The sequence below is a fragment of the Tachysurus vachellii genome, chromosome 3, assembly GCF_030014155.1.
Source record: "Tachysurus vachellii isolate PV-2020 chromosome 3, HZAU_Pvac_v1, whole genome shotgun sequence".
Taxonomy (NCBI): Eukaryota; Metazoa; Chordata; class Actinopteri; order Siluriformes; family Bagridae; genus Tachysurus; species Tachysurus vachellii.
Genome location: NC_083462.1, coordinates 5,498,117 through 5,522,426, shown reverse-complemented (window position 1 = coordinate 5,522,426; position 24,310 = coordinate 5,498,117). Strand labels below are relative to the sequence as shown.

Genomic DNA, 24,310 nt, shown 5'->3' with positions numbered 1-24,310 from the left:
GTTAGAATAACAGTTTGTAAACACGTTAGCATGTTAACATATTAGCGATTAAAGCAGCTGTATGTGATATCAATGGAGGTTTGGCACAAGGTGCTGCTTCGTGTTTGTAGGTTGACTTGGTGTTGTGTCTGGAGCAATATGTGTGTGCCTGGAGGAAAATGTACGTGTCTGTATTACACACCGGTATGTACTGTAGACTACACACTGTACTAACGCACAAGCCATTCCTGAACCATTCCCATGGTGGGAAAATCCCACAAGACCTGGTGTTTTGGAGATTCTGGCAATTCTGCCCTTGTTTTAATATTATGGCTGATCAGGGTACAGCCTGTGTGTGTGTGTTTTGTCTGCATGTGCATGCGTGCATGTGTGTGCGTGTATGTACAGTATGTGTGTGTATATGTGTGTGTTTATGTGTATATGTATGTGTGTGTGTTTGTGTGTATGTGTGTGCATGCGCGTGCGTGCGCGTGTGTGTGTTTATGTGTATATGTATGGGTGTGTGTGTGTGAGAGAGTCTGTTTTAAAGTGTGTAAGAGTCTGTTTTATAAAAGATATAATCCTACAGAATAGGGTCAAATAGGGGGATTTAGAAATATAAAATACAACAAAATAAAAACAAAGTAGAATAGATTAAAAAATCTATTTTAAGGTAAAATAAGATCAAGTGATTGTTGTGAAAGTGTTGGAGTGAAAGTGGTGGCTGAGCTGATCTTTCCTGTCCTGATAGCTGACTGTAGTAATGTCAATATGACAAAGAATAAAAAAGCAGCATGAGGAGGAAAGAAACCTAATAACTTCACTTCATTTGATAGATTCACATTGTTGTTCTTAGAAATCAGATAATCCTGAGATTTACACAGATATATAGACTGTGATTAAAGCATGAAGATACCAGTGTGAATATATTTTAGCACAAACATTAGAGCGAGGCCTCTTGGGGCTGAGCCGCTCATATCTTAAAATACTAGTCAGGACGTGTTGAATAGAATAAAATGATTGTCATGTTGTGTTGTGGTTTTAAAGGTAAACATATGGTTACATATGTTAGTAGTGTAGTGTATAACACTGAAGGATGCTGTAGGATGAGTCCTGTGATGTCATAGATGATCCGGAACACAATGACATCATCACCATTTACATTTAAATTGTTGACAATCAAATTTAAACACAGTGAGCGAACTTCATCGAGCGAGCGACTATTTAGAGACACTTATACTATTCACGATTTACACAGCATACGTTATTATTTTCATACAACACACACCACACTTTTTACACAACACACACCACACTTTTTACACAGCAAACTTTCATTTGCACAAATTTGACTTTTCAAACGAGGCACATCACACCATCAAGTTTGGAAAATGGTAAGTTTCCTGATTATGACTTTGTTGATTAGTAAATTTTAAAGAAATATTTACATTTAAATATATCTAATTTTATTATTATTATCTTGTATTTTTGTATTATATTAATCTTTATATTAACCTTTTGTTTTATGTTTATGTTCTGTAAAGCTGCTTTGAGACAATGTCAATTGTTAAAGCGCTATACAAATAAATTTGAATTGAATAGAAACAATTTAATTTGATCATCAGGATCCATTTTACGTAAACATTCATACTGTCTAGTTTAATATTAAGTTTGTATAGTTTAATATTCACTTACATTTATATTCATTTGATAATAAATAGTAAGACAAGTAGCTTATTGTCTTAGGGAGCAGTAAAGTCTTAGACATGATGATTTAACACAGAAGTGGAAGATACAGTATAATAAGTAATAGATCCAGGTCTGTTTCTCATGAGAAATGTCATTATTTTCATCAGTAAGCCTCAGTATGAACCTGTTCATTTCTTTTTGTTTTTCTGAAACTATCAGTTTCTCTAAAAGCCAACTCTGTTTCTTCTTTCAGTTCCAACCTGAAGAAACAGTGTATGTGCCTGCCACTACACCTGACTCTGTACACGTCCAAGTCAACATCGACCCCGTCTACGACCCCGTGTACGACACTGTGGACAACCCCGTGTACGACCCCGTGTACGAACCCGTGTACGACACCGTGTACGACCCCGTCTACGACATCGTGTATGACCCCGTCTACAACACTGTGTATGACCCCGTGTACGACACCGTGTACGACCCTATGTATGACCCCGTGTATGACCACGTGTACTACCCTGTGTACTACCCTGTGTACAAGCCCATGGACTGTGAAGAGTACTACCACGTCCTGCCACCCGACGTCTACCCCAAACCCCCAACTGTGGAGACTGTTGAAGAAGAAAAACTGGAGCCTGTGTCTCCACCTGAGACTCTGTCTCCTGTATTTATGCCTGAATCTGTGTCTCAATCTGCATGTCCAACTGAACCTGTGTCTCCCGCAATGTCAGTGTCTCCACTCGAGACTTTGCCTCAACTGGAGCCTGAACTTCCACCTGAGACCATGTCTCAACCCGACCATTTGTCTCCACCTGAGAATTTGTCTCAACCTGAGTCTGTGTCTCCTCCTGAGACTTTGTCTCAACCCAACACTGTGGGTCAGTCTGAGACTTTGTCTCCACCTGAGCCTGAACCTCACCTGGCCTCGGATCTGCCTCCTGTCCAGACCAATAATGCTGCGTCCATCGACTCTTCACCGTCTCCTCCAAAACTGACATGGGGAGAAATTATGGACTCACTGGTTGCTGAGCTGGAGGAGGCACAGAAGCTTAAGGAGCAGGAGGTCAGCGAGGAGAAGGAGAGTCTTAAACTGGTCGAGAAAAAGAGGGGGAAAGTTATTAAGAAGAAGGACAAGATTGAAGAGGTCATAGAAATGAAAGAAAAAGTTGAGGACTTGGCTAAAAAGAAAAAGATAGAGCAGAGGGAGGAGGCAGTGGATATTTGGAAACAGAAGACTTCCTACAGCACACCAAACCCAAAGGTACAGCATTAAAGTCTGTCTGTACATCACAGACCTGAGAGGACGTGCCTTTGTGTCCGTATATGGACACGGGGACGTGCTGCTAATGTGATCTGATTATCATGAAGCTAGAGACACACTGTACTCACTTTTACATGCTGCTTTGTGATTTTCTGTTTATTTTTCTGTTTCATTGATTGATTTCTTTAACACACTGGATGTTAACTGAACTTTGCCCTCTGTTCTGCAGGGGGTTGAGCTGTTCATCAGGGGTTTGGACTCTAATGTTGACGAGTATCCCCTCTACAAGGAGTTCCTCAAGTTTGGGAATATCAGCAGAGCAAAGGTGAACTACTAATCCCTCCAGTTTCTTCCTTTCCCAATACACTGTGTTCACTTCCCCTTACTCTCTCTTTTAGGAGACATGTGTTTTTTCCATACACTGTATTTTGTATAGCTGCTCTCTGAAATATGATCAGTATAGATAGATAAGCTGTATATATGGACTATAGGGGGTTCAATCACAGTTCCCTGATACTAACACAGTATAGCTTTCTGTTTTATATATATTTTAGTGTGTGTAATGCTCATTGTTTGCTTTCTGTATCTCCTTGTACAGTTTTTGATGTTAAAAGGATATGGATTCATCACATATTCCTCTAAAGATGAAGCCTACACAGCTATCAGGGAGATGAATAGGAAGATTGTGGGAAGGAAGCAGCTGATTATTACTCTGTCTAAAACAAAAGAGCAACTAGCAGAGCAGAAGATCAGGAATGGCTGGACAAGAAGGATGAGTTAAAGCGAAGACTTTAAAAGGGTCTGATCATTGCTTTAAGGAACCCTTCTTCTTCTTCCTTGATAATTAATTCAATGTTGTTTAAACATGATTCTTGTTACTTTCTTTGGAAAGAATGGAAGATTCAGTAAATGCTGTTTTATGTTAACTAGTCTTGTCTCCTCTTTATTGTCGTAGTGTTATTCCTAATCCTTAAAAACATACATTTAAAGAAAAGACCACCACAACAATCATTTTCAGAAACAATGTTTCCATGCTGTTTAGAGCCACTGAGAAAACTACAGTGTTTGAAAAACATCTACACACATGAGTAGTCTACAAATTAGCCAATGTTGGTAGATGGGATCACAAGACCCTGCAGCGGATAGTGAGGACAGCTGAGAAAATCACTGGAGTCTCTCTTCCCTCTATCTTGGACATAAACCAGTAGCATTGTGTATGACCCCACACACCCCTCACACACACACTCTTCACCCCACACACTCTTGACCCCACATACCCCTCACACACACTCTTCACCCCACACACCCCTCACACACACTCTTCACCCTATTGCTGTCTGGAAAAAGGTACCGAAGCATTCGGTCCCTCCTGACCAGACTGTTTAACAGTTTCTTTCCACAAGCCATAAGACTCCTTAATAACTGAGCTGACCTGTACTGAGCACAACACACACACACATCAACTGTTTGGACTGCACAGACCTAAACAAAATACACACACTTCAAATATATATCCATCAAACTGTTTACATGCTGTTTTGCACACTGTTTTTTTGCTCTTTGCACATTCTGTCTCACATATTAGTCGATTGCTGTTTTGCACAATACTTTACAATATCTCAGGTAACTGCTGCTATAACACTGTGTTCATTCCAGTATTTCTGCACATGCAATATTGTTGAACATACAGTATTTACACTGGTCAGTGCTGTTTCTGTTTCTTGTCTTTTGTGTATTGTCTTTTGGGTAATGTCTTGTATTTTTTTTGTTTGCCCTGCAATGTCTTGTTTGTCTTGTCCTACACTGTTTGCACCAGGTTGCACAGTTGCACTTTATGTGGCTAGGACTAACTTACTAAGTCCTTAGCTCTGTCTTTGTTTTATGTAGCACCATGATCCTGGAGAAACGTTGTCTCATTTCACTGTGTACTGTAACAGCTATATATGGTTGAAATGGCTTCTTGACTTGATCTATGGACTTCCACCATCAAGGCGGGAGGCTAGAGCTCATGTGGGTATTAATTTATTCAATGGATTGTTTTAACCCGACTATTTCCAGTACATGGACACCAGAGACACCGGTGTATACAACCACCAGGAACTAATAAAATACAGAAATCGTGCAACAACCAACCTGCACGATGATGTACTGGAAAGGCTTCGTGAACTCAGCTTGCTGTGGAGAAACCAGGCATCCAGTCCTCGGTGTCGCCTGATACCGGAGACCAGGAGAGGGGACGCTGAAAGCGGTGCGCGAGGAAGTGGAAGATCGGTGCTGTCCGTGCTATAGGCTAAAAACAAACCCTAGCCGGCCGGCTCTCCCGTCCATTCTACTCTCCAATGTTTGCTCCCTGGACAATAAACTGGACTACATCCGACTCGAATGCGCTACATGGCGAGAGTTTTATAACTGCTGCGTGTTTGTTTTCACAGAGACATGGGTCACACACAGAGTTCCGGACACTGCCATTCAGCTGGAAGGGATCACTTCATTTAGATTCAAGATTCAACATTTTTATTTGTCACATACACAATTATATAGAGCGTATATAACCAGCAGTGAAATGTGAATCAGGTCTGCTCCATGGACAGTGCAATTATTAAAAAATACAACACAGATGAAAATAAAGTGAAATAAAAGTAAACAATAAACATATAAGAATAAAATATAAAAGAAGATGTATACTGTGGAGTTAAATATAGAATGAAAAATAGTGTGCATGAAAGTAAACTGTTGTCATAAATATTGAGATACACAGAGATGTACAAAAGGCAATGTGCATATGTGCATTATACTGTAGTCTTAAATATTAAGATACACATTAATGTGCAAGAGGCAAATGTGCAAACAGGTTGACAGGTGTGTGTTTACATCAACACTGAATGGTGTAAGAGCTCTGTGCTTGTTTCTAGTTACTGCTCATCGTCAGTAGAGTTTGTGACGGTTAGATGCAGGCCATTTTTGTATTTACCACGGGAATTCACCAATGTTTACATTGTCGAATTTAGAGATGCTAATGCTAAAGAGGAGCTAATTCTAAAGGGCACTAACACTAAAGGGGCGCTAATGCTAAAGGGGCACTAACGCTAAAGGGGCACTAATGCTAAAATGTGGCACTAATGCTAAAGAGGCGCTAATGCTAAAGTGGCACTAATGCTAAAGAGGCGCTAATGCTAAGTAGTCGCTAATGCTAAAGGGGTGCTAATGCTAAAGAGGCGCTAATGCTAAAGAAGCGCTAATGCTAAAGGAGCGCTAATGCTAAATAGGAGCTAATGCTAACGTGGCACTAATGCTAAAGAGGCGCTAATGCTAAATAGGCGCTAAAGCTAAATGGGTGCTAATGCTAAAGAGGCGCTAATGCTAAAGAAGCGCTAATGCTAATGGAGCACTAATGCTAAAGAGGCGCTAATGCTAAAGGGGCACGAATGCTAAAGAGGAGCTAATGCTAAAGAGGCGCTAATGCTAAAGAGGCGCTAAGTGAGCTATATGGGGCTATTAGCGATCTGCAGAATGTTCACCCCGACGGACTGTTTATCATCGCCGGAGATTTCAATCATGCAAATCTCAAGTCAGTGCTCCCTAAATTCCATCAGTATGTGGACTTTGCAGGTACTCTGTCTATCCACGGCCGACGTGAGGAGAACTCTATGCAGAGTTAACCCATGCTGTCATGCTAGTCATGAGGCACATCAAGACCCAATTACCTCCTTCACTGGACACCCTACAGTTTGCGTATCGTCCAAACCGCTCCAGGGACGATGCCATTGCAACGGCCCTTCATTTAGCCCTCACTGAGAAAATCAATGGAGTCTCTCTTCCTTCTATCATGGGCACTTACACCACAAGCCATCAGACTCCTTAATAACTGAACTGTACTGAGCACAACACACACATCAAATATATGGACTGCACAGACCTACACTAAATACACACACTTCCAATATATATCCATCAATCTGTTTACATGGTGTTTTTTGCACACTTTTTGCTATTTGCACATTCTGTCTGACATTTCAGTTGATTGCTGTTTTGCACAATACTTTACAATATCTCAGTTAACTGCTGCTATAACACTGTGTTCATTCCAGTATTTCTCCACACGCAATATTGTTCAACATACAGTATTTACACTGGCGCTGATTCTGTTTGTCTTTTGTGTATTGTCTTGTAATTTTTTGTTGCACTGTCTTTTGTCCTGCACTGTCTTGTCTGTCTTGTTTGTCTTGTCCTGCACTGTTTGCACCAGTTTGCACAGTAGCACTTTATGTATCTAGGACTAACTTACTAAGTCCTTAGCTCTGTCTTTGTTTTATGTAGCACCATGATCCTGGAGAAACGTTGTCTCATTTCACTGTGTACTGCAACAGCTATGCATGGTTGAAATGACAATAAAAGCTTTTTGACTTGACTATTGACTTGAGATTTGTGTTTTTTGTTTTTGTAAGTGTGTTTTGTGTGTGTGTGTGTGTGTGTGTGTGTGTGTGTGTTTGTGTTGTAGGGCACTCTGAAAGATGGGGAACGGAAGAACAGGCACAGAGCCGGGATTCGAGCAAACAGTGTCGTGGTTTTATTTATCTTTAAGTTGCCGGTGCAATTTAATGCAGCAGATAACCAGTGGTACCTTGAAAACAAACTTATCCCTTTTATCCAGGGGCTATAGGAGCTCTTGTGCAGGGATCCAGGCTTCCAGCCTAGGCAGCATGGACAGCAGAAGCAAGGTGAAGCAATCCTCTCCAGGAGCGTGGCGTAGTCTCAGCCGGCAATCTGGGGGTTTGGATCAGCTTGAAGTTTCTTCCAAAGAATATCAGAGAGATCCAGTCCATTAGTTCCATCAGGCATGCCCTCTTACCTCCCTTTAGACGCTGAGCCTAGCTTTCTGCTGTGCTCTTCTCCTGGATTGTGAATGTTCAAGCGGCGCTCCTGATTGGCCCGTGCTCTTTGGCGGGTGTTTCTGCCGCCCCGCCTCACTCTCATTCCCAGCGACGCTGACCATGGTACTGAAGTTTGAGAGCTCGCTCTCAGCGCCGCTGGCCAATGTGCTGAACCGCCTCCTATTACACTCTCTCTCATCTTGGCTGCCGATGCAGGGGGCAAAGAGCGGTTCTTTCTCCATGAATTTGCGTCAGTGCACGCTCTGCCGTCACAGTGTGTACAGTATGTGTGTGTGTGTGTCTGTTTGTGGGTGTTTTTGTGTCTTGAGGTGGGATGAGGATCATATAGAAATTGTTGAATAGATATTACATAGATATTAAATGACATGTAGGATTTTTAAATCTGTCCTTTCTACAGTATTTGCTGTGTACTTTTGATAGGTTCTGCAGCAAGGATGGATGGACGTCAGAATTCCACAGAGCTAAAAAATCTTGGTAAATAATGTATGTGGAAAAAAGGAAAACGTTTTTCTTCTTTTACTGTGTAGTCAGGTGAAAAGTATCAGCCTTATTAAAGTAAATACATGTATTAGTGTCCTTGTTATTGACTGTGTCAGACATCAGCTTTTAAAAGCGTATATGGTCACAATTTTTATAATGAAATTTGAACTCTATTGATGACACACAATCATACAGGATACCACATGCAGTGAGCTGCTATTTACAAGAGTCTGTTTTATAAAAGATATAATCCTATAGAATAGGGTCAAAATAGAGTTTTAGAAATATAAAATACAACAAAATTAAAACAAAGTAGAATAGTTTAAAAAATCTATTTTAAAGTAAAATAAGATCAAGTGATTGTTGTGAAAGTGTTGGAGTGAAAGTGGTGGCTGAGCTGATCTTTCCTGTCCTGATAGCTGACTGTAGTAATGTCAATATGACAAAGAATAAAAAAGCAGCATGAGGAGGAAAGAAACCTAATAACTTCACTTCATTTGATAGATTCACATTGTTGTTCTTAGAAATCAGATAATCCTGAGATTTACACAGATATATAGACTGTGATTAAAGCATGAAGATACCAGTGTGAATATATTTTAGCACAAAAATTAGAGCGAGGCCTCTTGGGGCTGAGCCGCTCATATCTTAAAATACTAGTCAGGACGTGTTGAATAGAATAAAATGATTGTCATGTTGTGTTGTGGTTTTAAAGGTAAACATATGGTTACATATGTTAGTAGTGTAGTGTATAACACTGAAGGATGCTGTAGGATGAGTCCTGTGATGTCATAGATGATCCGGAACACAATGACATCATCACCATTTACATTTAAATTGTTGACAATCAAATTTAAACACAGTGAGCGAACTTCATCGAGCGAGCAACTATTTAGAGACACTGAGACTATTCACGATTTACACATCATACGTTATTATTTTCATACAACACACAACACACATTTTACACAACACACACGACACTTTTTACACAGCAAACTTTCATTTGCACAAATTTGACTTTTCAAACGAGGCACATCACACCATCAAGTTTGGAAAATGGTAAGTTTCCTGATTATGACTTTGTTGATTAGTAAATTTTAAAGAAATATTTACATTTAAATATATCTAATATTAATCTTGTATTTTTGTATTATATTAATATTTATATTAACCTTTTGTTTTATGTTTATGTTCTGTAAAGCTGCTTTGAGACAATGTCAATTGTTAAAGTGCTATACAAATAAATTTGAATTGAATAGAAACAATTTAATTTGATCATCAGGATCCATTTTACGTAAACATTCATACTGTCTAGATTAATATTAAGTTTGTATAGATTAATATTCACATAAATTATTATTAATTTGATAGTAAATAGTAAGACAAGTAGCTTATTGTCTTAGGGAGCAGTAAAGCCTTAGACATGATGATTTAACACAGAAGTGGAAGATACAGTATAATAAGTAATAGATCCAGGTCTGTTTCTCATGAGAAATGTCATTATTTTCATCAGTAAGCCTCAGTATGAACCTGTTCATTTCTTTTTGTTTTTCTGAAACTATCAGTTTCTCTAAAAGCCAACTCTGTTTCTTCTTTCAGTTCCAACCTGAAGAAACAGTGTATGTGCCTGCCACTACACCTGACTCTGTACACGTCCAAGTCAACATCGACCCCGTCTACGACCCCGTGTACGACACTGTGGACAACCCCGTGTACGACCCCGTTTACGAACCCGTGTACGACACCGTCTACGACACTGTGGACAACCCCATGTATGACCCTGTCTACGAGCCTGTGTACGACCCCGTGTATTACCCCATGTACGACAACGTGTACGACCCCGTCTACAACACTGTGTATGACCCCGTCTACGACACCGTGTACGACCCTATGTATGACACCGTGTATGACCACGTGTACTACCCTGTGTACTACCCTGTGTACAAGCCCGTGGACTGTGAAGAGTACTACCACGTCCTGCCACTCGACGTCTACCCCAAACCCCCAACTGTGGAGAGTGTTGAAGAACTACTGGAGTCTGTGTCTCCACCTGAGACTCTGTCTCCTGTATTTATGCCTGAATCTGTGTCTCAATCTGCATGTCCAACTGAACCTGTGTCTCCCGCAATGTCGGTGTCTCCACTCGAGACTTTGCCTCAACTGGAGCCTGAAATTCCACCTGAGACCATGTCTCAACCCGACCATTTGTCTCCACTTGAGAATTTGTCTCAACCCGAGTCTGTGTCTCCTCCTGAGACTTTGTCACAACCCAACCCTGTGGGTCAGTTTGAGACTTTGTCTCCACCTGAGCCTGAACCTCACCTGGCCTCGGATCTGCCTCCTGTGCAGACCAATAATGCTGCGTCCATCGACTCTTCACCGTCTCCTCCAAAACTGACATGGGGAGAAATTATGGATCACTGGTTGCTGAGCTGGAGGAGGCAGAGAAGCTTAAGGAGCAGGAGGTCAGCGAGGAGAAGGAGAGTCTTAAACTGGTCGAGAAAAAGAGGGGGAAAGTTATTAAGAAGAAGGACAAGATTGAAGAGGTCATAGAAATGAAAGAAAAAGTTGAGGACTTGGCTAAAAAGAAAAAGATAGAGCAGAGGGAGGAGGCAGTGGATGTTTGGAAACAGAAGACTTCCTACAGCACACCAAACCCAAAGGTACAGCATTAAAATATGTCTGTACATCACAGACCTGAGAGGACGTGCCTTTGTGTCCGTATATGGACACGGGGACGTGCTGCTAATGTGATCTGATTATCATGAAGCTAGAGACACACTGTACTCACTTTTACATGCTGCTTTGTGATTTTCTGTTTATTTTTCTGTTTCACTGATTGATTTATTGAACACACTGGATGTTAACTGAACTTTTCCCTCTGTTCTGCAGGGAGTTGAGCTGTTCATTAGGGGTTTGGACTCTAATGTTGATGAATATCCCCTCTATAAGGAGTTCCTCAAGTTCGGGAATATCAGCAGAGCAAAGGTGAAACACTAATCCCTCCAGTTTCTTCCTTTCCCAATACACTGTGTTCACTTCCCCTTACTCTCTCTTTTAGGAGATGTGTTTTTTCCATACACTGTATTTTGTACAGCTGCTCTCTGAAATTTAATCAGTATAGATAGATAAGATGTATATATGGACTATAAGGGGTTCAATCACAGTTCCCTGATACTAACACAACATAGCTGTTCTGTTTTATATATATTTTAGTGTGTGAAATGCTCATTGTTTGCTTTCTGTATCTCCTTGTACAGTTTTTGATGTTAAAAGGATTTGGATTCATCACATATTCCTCTGAAGCTGAAGCCTACACAGCTATCAGGGAGATGAATGGGAAGATTGTGGGAAGGAAGCAGCTGATTATTACTTTGTCTAAAACAAAACAGGAACTAGCAGAGCAGAAGATCAGGAACGGCTGGAAAAGAAGGATGAGTTTAAACGAAGACTTAAAGAGCGTCTGATCATTGCTTTAATGAATGCGAATAAAAATGTGTAAAAATACAACTTCCAAATGTTGCACAAATGGTCTGAGTTTTTAATCACAGTAAATAAATGTTGGTGTAAAAGACTCACACAGCAGCAGTAAAAGTGCTGTAAAATAATCAGCTCTAAAATTCCAGCTCAATAAAACAGAATTAGAAATGAACAACTGAACATCATTAAAAGCTCAGTTATGAACTATGTAATAACTGATGAACAGTATTTACCATAACTGAGTAAATATATATAGATATAAATACAGATCATGTTTGTAACAGTAAACTGATCAGAGACTCACACAGTAGAACACGTGTGAGAGTCAGAACACACGTGAGATTTATTTATTGGTGTGGGGTAAAAACAGTAAAGATTCATTTGTACTTTTTCTTAAGTACTTTTTTAACACCATCACTTTTACTTGAGTACAAATTTTCAGTACTCTTTCCACCAATGTTTATTAAAACCCTCATTAAAAAAAAACTAATTTATATCCTACCGAACTATCAAATCCCATTTCAAACCTTCTGTTTATGTCTAAAATATTAGAAAATGTTGTGTCTGTTCAACTCTGCTCCTTCTTACAGGAGAACAATATCTTTGAAGAGTTTCAGTCAGGTTTCAGACCCCATCATCACACAGAACCTGCACTTGTTAAAGTTACAAATGACTTGTTCTTAGCTTCAGACCAAGACCGCATGTCACCATCAAGTAGAACTAATAGTTTTAAAACTTCTGCTTGTCTCAATATACAGTACATGCGTCCCGTAGGGAACATCATTAGAAGGCATGGGATTAGTTTCCATTGTTATGCTGACGATACACAGTTATATATCACGTCAAAAACAGATGAAATATCTAAATTGCCTACGTTAACTGAGTGTGTTAAAGAGATAAATGTTTGGATGACCTGTAATTTTCTATTGTTATATTCTGATTACACAGAAATATTACTTATCGTCTATAAACCAGTACACAGAAGCACTCACAATTTAACTTCCACTTAGAGTAAATGTAAATAACATAATAAAATGATCATACTGCACATTTTCCCTATAGTTCAAACACTATTTAGATCACTTTAAATTCCCAAAATGTAAGAAACACTTTAAATGATTAGTGACATTTTCAGCGGCAGTGCGTCTGACATTTAAATGATCAGGATTGTCAGGACTCTGCCTGGACTTTGGCCATGTGCCTTTTGTTTATGTTTTCATGTTCACGTGTCTGCCCCGCCCTTGTCTTTTCTGCCCCGCCTCTGCACTCCTGTCCCTCATGTTAATTAATTATTTGTGTTATTTAGTTGAGCCGCGTTGCATTGTGCAGCGCGGAATCCTCTTGTCTATTGTCTCCTGTTATTGTCTTCATGTCTGTTGTTGCCCTTGTCCTGTTTCGTGTTTCTTTTGTTTATTAAACCCTGTTTTTGTTAAGCTGTCCTGCGTTTGGGTCCGTTTTTATCCCGCGTTCGCTGACAAGGATTCAGAAACCACTTCAGGTTAGCTAACGCAGAGAAAAATCCTTACTTGCATCTTATACCGATTTGCCGCAGTTAGAATAACAGTTTGTAAACACGTTAGCATGTTAACATATTAGCGATTAAAGCAGCTGTATGTGATATCAATGGAGGTTTGGCACAAGGTGCTGCTTCGTGTTTGTAGGTTGTCTTGGTGTTGTGTCTGGAGCAATATGTGTGTGCCTGGAGGAAAATGTACGTGTCTGTATTACACACCGGTATGTACTGTAGACTACACACTGTACAAATGCACAAGCCATTCCTGAACCATTCCCATGGTGGGAACATCCCACAAGACCTGCTGCTGTTTTGGAGATTCTGGCAATTCTGCCCTTGTTTTAATATTATGGCTCATCAGGGTACAGCCTGTGTGTGTGTGTTTTGTCTGCATGTGCATGCGTGCGTGTGTGTGCGTGTATGTACAGTATGTGTGTGTATGTGTGTGTGTTTATGTGTATATGTATGTGTGTGTGTGTGTGTGTTTGTGTGTATGTGTGTGCATGCGCATGCGTGCGCGTGTGTGTGTTTATGTGTATATGTATGGGTGTGTGTGTGTGTGAGAGAGTCTGTTTTAAAGTGTGTAAGAGTCTGTTTTATAAAAGATATAATCCTACAGAATAGGGTCAAATAGGGGGATTTAGAAATATAAAATACAACAAAATAAAAACAAAGTAGAATAGATTAAAAAATTTATTTTAAAGTAAAATAAGATCAAGTGATTGTTGTGAAAGTGTTGGAGTGAAAGTGGTGGCTGAGCTGATCTTTCCTGTCCTGATAGCTGACTGTAGTAATGTCAATATGACAAAGAATAAAAAAGCAGAATGAGGAGGAAAGAAACCTAATAACTTCACTTCATTTGATAGATTCACATTGTTGTTCTTAGAAATCAGATGATCCTGAGATTTACACAGATATATAGACTGTGATTAAAGCATGAAGATACCAGTGTGAATATATTTTAGCACAAACATTAGAGCGAGGCCTCTTGGGGCTGAGCCGCTCATATCTTAAAATACTAGTCAGGACGTGTTGAATAGAATAAAATGATTGTCATGTTGTGTTGTGGTTTTAAAGGTAAACATATGGTTACATATGTTAGTAGTGTAGTGTATAACACTGAAGGATGCTGTAGGATGAGTCCTGTGATGTCATAGATGATCCGGAACACAATGACATCATCACCGTTTACATTTAAATTGTTGACAATCAAATTTAAACACAGTGAGCGAACTTCATCGAGCGAGCGACTATTTAGAGACACTTATACTATTCACGATTTACACAGCATACGTTATTATTTTCATACAACACACACCAAACTTTTTACACAACACACACCACACTTTTTACACAACACACACCACACTTTTCATACAACACACAACACACTTTTTACACAACACACACCACACTTTTTACACAACACACACCACACTTTTTACACAACACACACCACACTTTTTACACAGCAAACTTTCATTTGCACAAATTTGACTTTTCAAACGAGGCACATCACACCATCAAGTTTGGAAAATGGTAAGTTTCCTGATTATGACTTTGTTGATTAGTAAATTTTAAAGAAATATTTACATTTAAATATATCTAATTTTAATCTTGTATTTTTGTATTATATTAATCTTTATATTAACCTTTTGTTTTATGTTTATGTTCTGTAAAGCTGCTTTGAGACAATGTCAATTGTTAAAGCGCTATACAAATAAATGTGAATTGAATAGAAAAAGTTTAATTTGATCATCAGGATCCATTTTATTTAAGCATTCATACTGTCTAGTTTAATATTAAGTTTGTATAGTTTAATATTCACTTACATTTATATTCATTTGATAATAAATAGTAAGACAAGTAGCTTATTGTCTTAGGGAGCAGTAAAGTCTTAGACATGATGATTTAACACAGAAGTGGAAGATACAGTATAATAAGTAATAGATCCAGGTCTGTTTCTCATGAGAAATGTCATTATTTTCATCAGTAAGCCTCAGTATGAACCTGTTCATTTCTTTTTGTTTTTCTGAAACTATCAGTTTCTCTAAAAGCCAACTCTGTTTCTTCTTTCAGTTCCAACCTGAAGAAACAGTGTATGTGCCTGCCACTACACCTGACTCTGTACACGTCCAAGTCAACATCGACCCCGTCTACGACCCCGTGTACGACACTGTGGACAACCCCGTGTACGACCCCGTTTACGAACCCGTGTACGACACCGTCTACGACACTGTGGACAACCCCATGTATGACCCTGTCTACGAGCCTGTGTACGACCCCGTGTATTACCCCATGTACGACAACGTGTACGACCCCGTCTACAACACTGTGTATGACCCCGTCTACGACACCGTGTACGACCCTATGTATGACACCGTGTATGACCACGTGTACTACCCTGTGTACTACCCTGTGTACAAGCCCGTGGACTGTGAAGAGTACTACCACGTCCTGCCACTCGACGTCTACCCCAAACCCCCAACTGTGGAGAGTGTTGAAGAAGAAAAACTGGAGCCTGTGTCTCCACCTGAGACTCTGTCTCCTGTATTTATGCCTGAATCTGTGTCTCAATCTGCATGTCCAACTGAACCTGTGTCTCCCGCAATGTCGGTGTCTCCACTCGAGACTTTGCCTCAACTGGAGCCTGAACTTCCACCTGAGACCATGTCTCAACCCGACCATTTCTCTCCACTTGAGAATTTGTCTCAACCCGAGTCTGTGTCTCCTCCTGAGACTTTGTCACAACCCAACCCTGTGGGTCAGTTTGAGACTTTGTCTCCACCTGAGCCTGAACCTCACCTGGCCTCGGATCTGCCTCCTGTGCAGACCAATAATGCTGCGTCCATCGACTCTTCACCGTCTCCTCCAAAACTGACATGGGGAGAAATTATGGACTCACTGGTTGCTGAGCTGGAGGAGGCACAGAAGCTTAAGGAGCAGGATGTCAGCGAGGAGAAGGAGAGTCTTAAACTGGTCGAGAAAAAGAGGGGGAAAGTTATTAAGAAGAAGGACAAGATTGAAGAGGTCATAGAAATGAAAGAAAAAGTTGAGGACTTGGCTAAAAAGAAAAAGATAGAGCAGAGGGAGGAGGCAGTGGATGTTTGGAAACAGAAGACTTCCTACAGCACACCAAACCCAAAGGTACAGCATTAAAGTCTGTCTGTACATCACAGACCTGAGAGGACGTGCCTTTGTGTCCGTATATGGACATGGGGACGTGCCGCTAATGTGATCTGATTATCATGAAGCTAGAGACACACTGTACTCACTTTTACATGCTGCTTTGTGATTTTCTGTTTATTTTTCTGTTTCACTGATTGATTTATTTAACACACTGGATGTTAACTGAACTTTGCCCTCTGTTCTGCAGGGAGTTGAGCTGTTCATTAGGGGTTTGGACTCTAATGTTGACGAGTATCCCCTCTACAAGGAGTTCCTCAAGTTTGGGAATATCAGCAGAGCAAAGGTGAACTACTAATCCCTCCAGTTTCTTCCTTTCCCAATACACTGTGTTCACTTCCCCTTACTCTCTCTTTTAGGAGACATGTGTTTTTTTCCATACACTGTATTTTGTATAGCTGCTCTCTGAAATTTGATCAGTATAGATAGATAAGATGTATATATGGACTATAGGGGGTTCAATCACAGTTCCCTGATACTAACACAGCATAGCTGTTCTGTTTTATATATATTTTAGTGTGTGTAATGCTCATTGTTTGCTTTCTGTATCTCCTTGTACAGTTTTTGATGTTAAAAGGATATGGATTCATCACATATTCCTCTAAAGATGAAGCCTACACAGCTATCAGGGAGATGAATGGGAAGATTGTGGGAAGGAAGCAGCTGATTATTACTCTGTCTAAAACAAAAGAGCAACTAGCAGAGCAGAAGATCAGGAATGGCTGGACAAGAAGGATGAGTTAAAGCGAAGACTTAAAGAGCGTCTGATCATTGCTTTAATGAATGCTAATAAAAATGTATAAAAATACATCTTCCAAATGTTGCACAAATGGTCTGAGTTTTTAATCACAGTAAATAAATGTTGGTGTAAAAGACACACAGCAGCAGTAAAAGTGCTGTAAAATAATCAGCTCTAAAATTCCAGCTCAATAAAATAGAATTAGAAATTAATAACTGAACATCATTAAAACCTCAGTTATGAACTATGTAATAACTGATGAACAGTATTTAACATAACTGAGTAAATACATATAGATATAAATACAGATCATGTTTGTAACAGTAAACTGATCAAAGACTCACACAGTAGAACAAGTGTGAGAGTCAGAACACACGTGAGATTTATTTATTGGTGTGGGGTAAAAACAGTAAGTTTAATATGTTTAAAAAAGGACACGTCTGCTGCATCACATGTCACCAATCTGACTCGTATCACTCATGACCTCTGCTTACTTTTTGACCTTGCTGAGTTCCTGTGCACGTTCTCCACAGTGTTTGTATGGGTTTCCTCCAAGTTCTCTGGTTCAAAAACATGACAGTCGGCAGAGCAGCTACACACACTAAAGTGACCCTGTGTGTTTATGGAGCCTTAAAACTAGTTCCTTAAACATTATTGACCTTAGAGAAATTTATTCTTGCTTGATGAGGTCACGTGGCCGAGGAGCCAGAGATCTGATTCGGATAATGAAGCTGCTGAGATTTGAAGATGCTCAAACAAACAATAAAACACAAAAGACATCTGTAGCCCTTTATTTGTTACAAACATCAAACCTAAATCCTTCAAGTTAGCAGTTATTAACAGTTATTAACTACTCACGTTACTGTAATTAAGTACATTTTTTTGGTATTTGTACTTTTAAGAGTATATTTTCAAGTCTATGACTTGTACTTAAGTACATATTCAGGTAAGTAATTTACTTCATTAATTTAAAAATCACAATTCTGCATTTCGGTAGTCAATAAAAATATCTCATTAGTGATGGGAAGTTCGGATCATTTTACCAATTCGGTTCATTGAATCTCGTTCAGCAAAATAAAAAAATCTTTTTTCGAGTCATTTCGTTTACTTAAGAAGAATGGAATTAAAATGTTTCCGGCTCAGACTCCATTGCCTTAGCCTATGGTGCTGTCACGTGATGAACAAACCACTCGAAAGGTGAAGAAATCAACACAAAATGAATGAATCACTCCCCGAGTCGACTCGTTATTCTCGAGTCATGGTTCGTGAACGACACATCACTATATCTCATCTTAACGGACCAATGAAAAGCCTTGCATTTGAACGAAAAACAAAAGATTCAAGTGTTTTTAGTAACTTTTATAAAATGTGTTTTGTTGTCTGGATCTTGTCTGATTCAGCAGTTACTGATAATTCAATAAATATCACCAGCTAAAAATGTTTAGAGATGTGTATATTGTATATGATGACCACTAGAGGGCAGTGTAACGCTACCAATACAGTTAAGTTGTGACTGTGTGTAACACCGTAAGCAGTTAATAAACGGGGTTCCGAACGGGATACTCGGTGTGTAAGTCTCATCAATACAAAAAAGTTACTTGTTCTCTGAGTAGTTTTTATAAAGAGTCATTTGTACTTTTACTTAAGTACTTTTTTAACACCATCACTTTTACTTGAGTACAAATTTTCAGTACTCTTTCCACCAATGTTTATTAAAACCCTCATTAAGAAACTAATTTATATCCTAATAAACTATCAAATCCCATTTCAAACCTTCTAGTGATGTCTAAAATATTAGAAAATGTTGTGTCTGTTTGTGTGTGTTTTTGTCTGTGTGTGTGTACGTTTGCCTCTTTTTGTCTGTGTGAGTGTTTGTGTGATATATGTGTGTGTGTGTTTGTGTGTGTGTGTGTGTGTACGTTTGCGTCTTTTTGTCTGAGTGTGAGTGTTTGTGTGATATATGTTTGTGTGTGAGTGTGTTTGTGTGTGTGTACATTTGCATCTTTTTGTCTGCGTGTGGGTGTTTGTGTGATATATGTGTGTGTGTGAGTGTGCTTGTGTGTGTGTGTGTGTACGTTTGCGTCTTTTTGTCTGTGTGTGAGTGTTTGTGTGATATATGTGTGTGTGTGAGTGTGTTTGTGTGTGTGTACGTTTGACATCAGCTTTTAAAAGCGTATATGGTCACAATTTTTATAATGAAATTTGAATTCTATTGATGACACACAATCATACAGGATACCACATGCAGTGAGCTGCTATTTACAAGAGTCTGTTTTATAAAAGATATAATCCTACAGAATAGGGTCAAAAAGGAGGATTTAGAAATATAAAATACAACTAAATAAAAACAAGATTAAAAAATCTACTGTAAAGTAAAATAAGATCAAATGATTGTTGTGAACTCTGTATGAAAAAACTGTATGAATAAATACATGGATGCTGCTTCAATAGGTCGCGGAATAAGAATACTATCAGTCTAAAAACGCTGTTGGAAATTTAGAAATTCAGAAATTTAGAAAGAACTGCACAGATAACTTTTAAGTTTAAACCGCTAGGCCTTTAGCTGTCACTGTGATAGTATCAGATGTTTGGACTTTTAGGTGCAGTTCACTTCATAACTGAAATGTGTGCTGTATCATTGTCATTATCTTTTCACCTTGACTGCAGCACTAATAGCATTCCTTGTGCTCCATAGATGTTGGAGATAAGCTCCTAAACTAATAGAAAGTGGAGCGAAATTTACTAAACACATCGTTACAGTTACATTCGATGTTTAATTCAATCTTTCAGGCTCATTGTTTTTCTGCTGATAAAGGATTTCGTCTTTAAAATTAAAAATTAATCATCTGGTTTAAAAATTGGAAATATGACCAATAAAACCCAATATTTGAGGCCCAATAAATTATTGACATAAGATGATGTAGATAATGTTTTATATGAAACAAACCAGCCATGATTCCAGTAAATGAGTCAGTTCCAGGAGCATGTTATATAAGTGTTCATTTAGAAAAAAAAGTTTTTTATTGTTTAGCCACACCTCTTTCCGGATCTCGCCCTCTTCATAAGGGATATCAGCTGCTTCACATTCAGATCGTTTTGACTTTTATTAAGCTGAGCTTTCGTGCTTTGTCGTCTCTGAAAATTTCACCTCCACATCCAACACTAGCTTTCCTGCGTTTCTTCCAGATGGAGGTCTCTGTGATGCGGTGCACTTGGGCGGCTCTCTGCATCGCCGTGTTGGTGATGTCAGGTAAGGTATCTGGTTAGGGTGAAGCTCATGCTGTTACATTAAGTTATTAATCCTGTAGTTTGAAGAAATATTAGAACACTCAATATCAGTCAGTTCATATCTTTATTATTACAATTATTAATAATAATGCTTGTAGTTAGGAGTAAATGAAGTTATTCCTCAATGTTGTGAAACGTTTTACATTTGTCTGTAGAGTACAGCAATATGAAAAAAAATAAAGCAAACAAACAAACAAACAAACAAACAAATAAATAAATAAAATATTAAGAAATAATAAATACTAATTTGAAATAAAAAATATTTATTCTGAAAACTCAGCTTTGTTGAATAGAGATGAAAATTTTGCGGAAACCTTCTGCAATTAAAACATTATTTTAGTTTTTTAATAGATTTTCTAGAAAACACTGTTTTAAATACAAACATCTGAATTGAGAAAGTGTAAATATTTCATATATACCAACAATTTATACACACAAACATGAAAATTGGTAATTTATTCGAATTTTCTGTATTGAAGCATTTAAACATTTTAGCAACGAGGTTTAGTAACTGCTCAGGTTTCATTCTTAAGTAGAAATCTTAATATCTGAATAAATAAAACAGTATTATTTAATAAATACTAAGTTACTGTCCTTAGATCGTTCTGTCACAGTAAATATATAAAAGGCGATATGTACGTATGTTTTTCTTTTTTCCCACTACAGGCTCTGCTGAAGGTGCAAGTTTGGTGAAGTTAACACCATCGAACACGGACACACCGTTCATGTGTGTCCTCACTATGGACATCACCAACCGTGTCTTCAATGATTCCCTCCTCAACCCTGATGATCTAGACTACAAATTCATGTATGAGGAAGTTAGCAGTGTGGTGAGAGATTTACCTTCTTAATGTCTTCATTAGGACATTTCTATATTACTTATTTCCAGTCACTGGTCTCTTGCTATAATCAGCCTACAATTTGACAACAATGTAAAGGAAACATTCAGCAAAGGTTTTCTGATCATTCTGCCAATTTGCATAAAATTCTATTATACAAAATCCTAAATACAGTACATAAGTTCAGATTCATGACTCAGTGAGAGCAAAATGTTAAACAAATCCACCACTGACACAATGTGAGAACTGTGATGAAAAAGGCTAGAAATGTCACCTGGGTTATTGAGACATATTTTGTTCATGAAATCCACCTTGATATAGAATTATATATATATTTAAAAATCTAAACAGATTGAAGCATCTCTAACTGTGAACTTGTTCTTTCTTCCCAGCTCTACGATGTCTACGGCTGCCCCTTTTGTGACACAAGTGCATTTTATCAAGGTGTAACAGACATGGAATTCAGGTAGGACTTTAAATCTCTGACTACTTCCTCCTCTAGCAACAGCATTTATTTTATAAGTACACAAGCCTGTATCTTGTACTCCAGGATAAAAAGGTCACTGAATGTGAGTGAACGTTTCTGACAAACAAGAACATTTCCAACATGAGATCTAACGTAGCGATCAGACCTCTTTGTGTACACAGTGTTTAAGTTATTAATTAAAGATTATTCCTCACTTCTTGATCCTTATTATAACAGTAAACTTAATCTACATCCTGAAACAACACTTGGCCTTTGCATGCAGTAACAACATCTACTCTAAAATGATATCAACCCTCATCCTTTCAGAACGAAATCCTTTTAATCGGCAACAGAACGGTTGTATAAGTGTGTTTTTTATCTGATCTATTCTCAGGCCAACTGTTATCACACAGACTGGTCATATCATTGTATTTAGGTGCTTTACCATCTGTATATAGCACAGATGAACTCATGAGCTGTTTTTACACTGCATCAGGTAGTTGAGTTCCAGATCAACCACTGCCAAATTCTTTAGCGAGTTATCCAGATTAAAACCCTGCATAACGATTACCTCTCTGTGGCTTTACGTCTAGTGACATGTCTGGATCTGTGGTTGTTCATGCCACCCTGGTGTTCTACACAAACCAAATCAATGATATGGTGGTTAAATATCTGTTTATGGAAGCCATCAATGGCAGAAATGAAATAAACGGTCTGGCGATCAACCCTGAATTCATAGAGGGTAAGACAAATGTGACTATACAGTACAAATAATAAAAGAAATTTATGAAATGATGAAAATACCAATGCTGTGCTTTTCTCACAGTCGTACCAGGACCAAGTCCTACACCAATGGCTGTCAACAACACTCTGAGCGCAACCACTCCACCAACTATAGTAACCACCCCTACCACCACTCCAACCATAACTCCAACCACTACACCAACTACAGTAACCACCACCCCTACCACCATTCAAGCGTTCACCTGTGACCCCTATTATTCAGCCCCTTCCCTTCACTTCTATATTTCATGTCTTACCACTACACCAACCACCACTCCAACCACTACACCAACCACCACTCCAACCACTACACCAACCACCACTCCAACCACTACACCTACCACCACTCCAACCACTACACCAACCACCACTCCAACCACTACACCAACCACCACTCCAACCATCACTCCAACCACTACACCAACTACAGTAACCACCACCCCTACCACCATTCAAGCGTTCACCTGTGACCCCTATTATTCAGCCCCTTCCCTTCACTTCTATATTTCATGTTTTATCACTATATCAACCACCACTCCAACCACTACACCAACCACCACTCCAACCACTACATCAACCACCACTCCAACCACCACACCAACCACCATTCCAACTACAGTAACCACCACCTCAACCACTACACCAACCACCACTCCAACCACCACCCGAACCACCATTCTAACCACCACCTCAACCACCACCCGAACCACCATTCTAACCACCACTCCAACCACCACCCCAACTACAGTAACCACAACCCCAACCACCACCCGAACCATTTTGTAGTCTATTAAAACAGGTTGGACCCATTCTAAAAATTCCCTACCATTATTAAACCCATTAATCAAATTGTTTAAAAAAAGAAGAAAGAAAAAAGACGTATCATTTGATATCAAATTCACAATGAAACATTAAACACTGAAACTATTACACGATTGATCGAAGTATAATGCCGTGATTTTAAACGCCCCCGTGTTCAAACTCCATCTGTGTCACCAGCCTCATGGCCAACCTGGAGTAAATCTATAATAATATAGTAATAATCTACATATTAGTACAAACCATGGAAGAAAAGAGATTAATGAATTAAATGTTCTTCTGTTGTCTCTACTCTCTCATTTATATATTCCCATCAACCTCCTTTAGTTGTATCACTACTCAAACACTACACATTTACAAAGTCTGATATTTAACATTATATCACTAGGTTCAGATGAAACCAGCATGGTAAAAGGACAAAAACTAGAATTGTCTCCTGCTTTATTGTGTCCCTGTTGAAGATGAACGTCTTAGTCACGTCACACTCTACAGTGGTGTTAACATGAAGCTCATAAAAAAAAGTAGAAACTCAGGACTTTAACAATTGGTAGAGTTTCATCACTATTTCTGTTTTCATCTAGAATACTAGAGGTGTTATATTCATAGACATGTGTTTATTTTTTCACAAAAATGTATCTTCAGAATAAATGTTGATATCAAACCCGTTTCTGCTCTCTGAGATGCTCCAAGTGTTTGTTCATCTAAAATGCAGCTCAGATTTCTCTTCAACACTAAAATTCAGTGTAAGATTATCAACAGAGGGAAAAACACGCGACTAAAACACACTGAGAGAACAACAGAGTCCTGACTCAGTTTAGATCAGACTCACAGACACAACATGAGTCGTTTGTTTATTCTGTCTGATAAGTCGATTTCCGTTCCACAGACAGAAC

At 38.9% G+C, this 24,310-nt stretch overlaps 1 protein-coding gene across 4 annotated transcripts; it reads left to right on the top strand.

Annotated features, from left to right (window-relative positions):
* The first annotated feature begins 20,306 nt into the window (after nt 1-20,306).
* Nucleotides 20,307-24,082, top strand: LOC132842686 (mucin-2-like). 4 transcript variants are annotated; one of them, XM_060865496.1, is made up of 7 exons: nt 20,308-20,472; nt 21,177-21,340; nt 21,742-21,815; nt 22,409-22,557; nt 22,642-23,143; nt 23,192-23,287; nt 23,324-24,082. In XM_060865496.1, exons 1-7 carry the CDS (start codon nt 20,409-20,411, stop codon nt 23,382-23,384), a joined length of 1,110 nt encoding a protein of 369 aa, XP_060721479.1. In that variant the 5' UTR covers nt 20,308-20,408; the 3' UTR covers nt 23,385-24,082. The 4 variants fall into 4 exon arrangements, with proteins under 4 accessions (XP_060721477.1, XP_060721479.1, XP_060721478.1 ...); XM_060865494.1 differs by having other exon boundaries at nt 20,307-20,472; nt 22,642-23,287; XM_060865495.1 differs by having other exon boundaries at nt 23,192-24,082.
* The last annotated feature ends 228 nt before the right edge of the window (nt 24,083-24,310 follow it).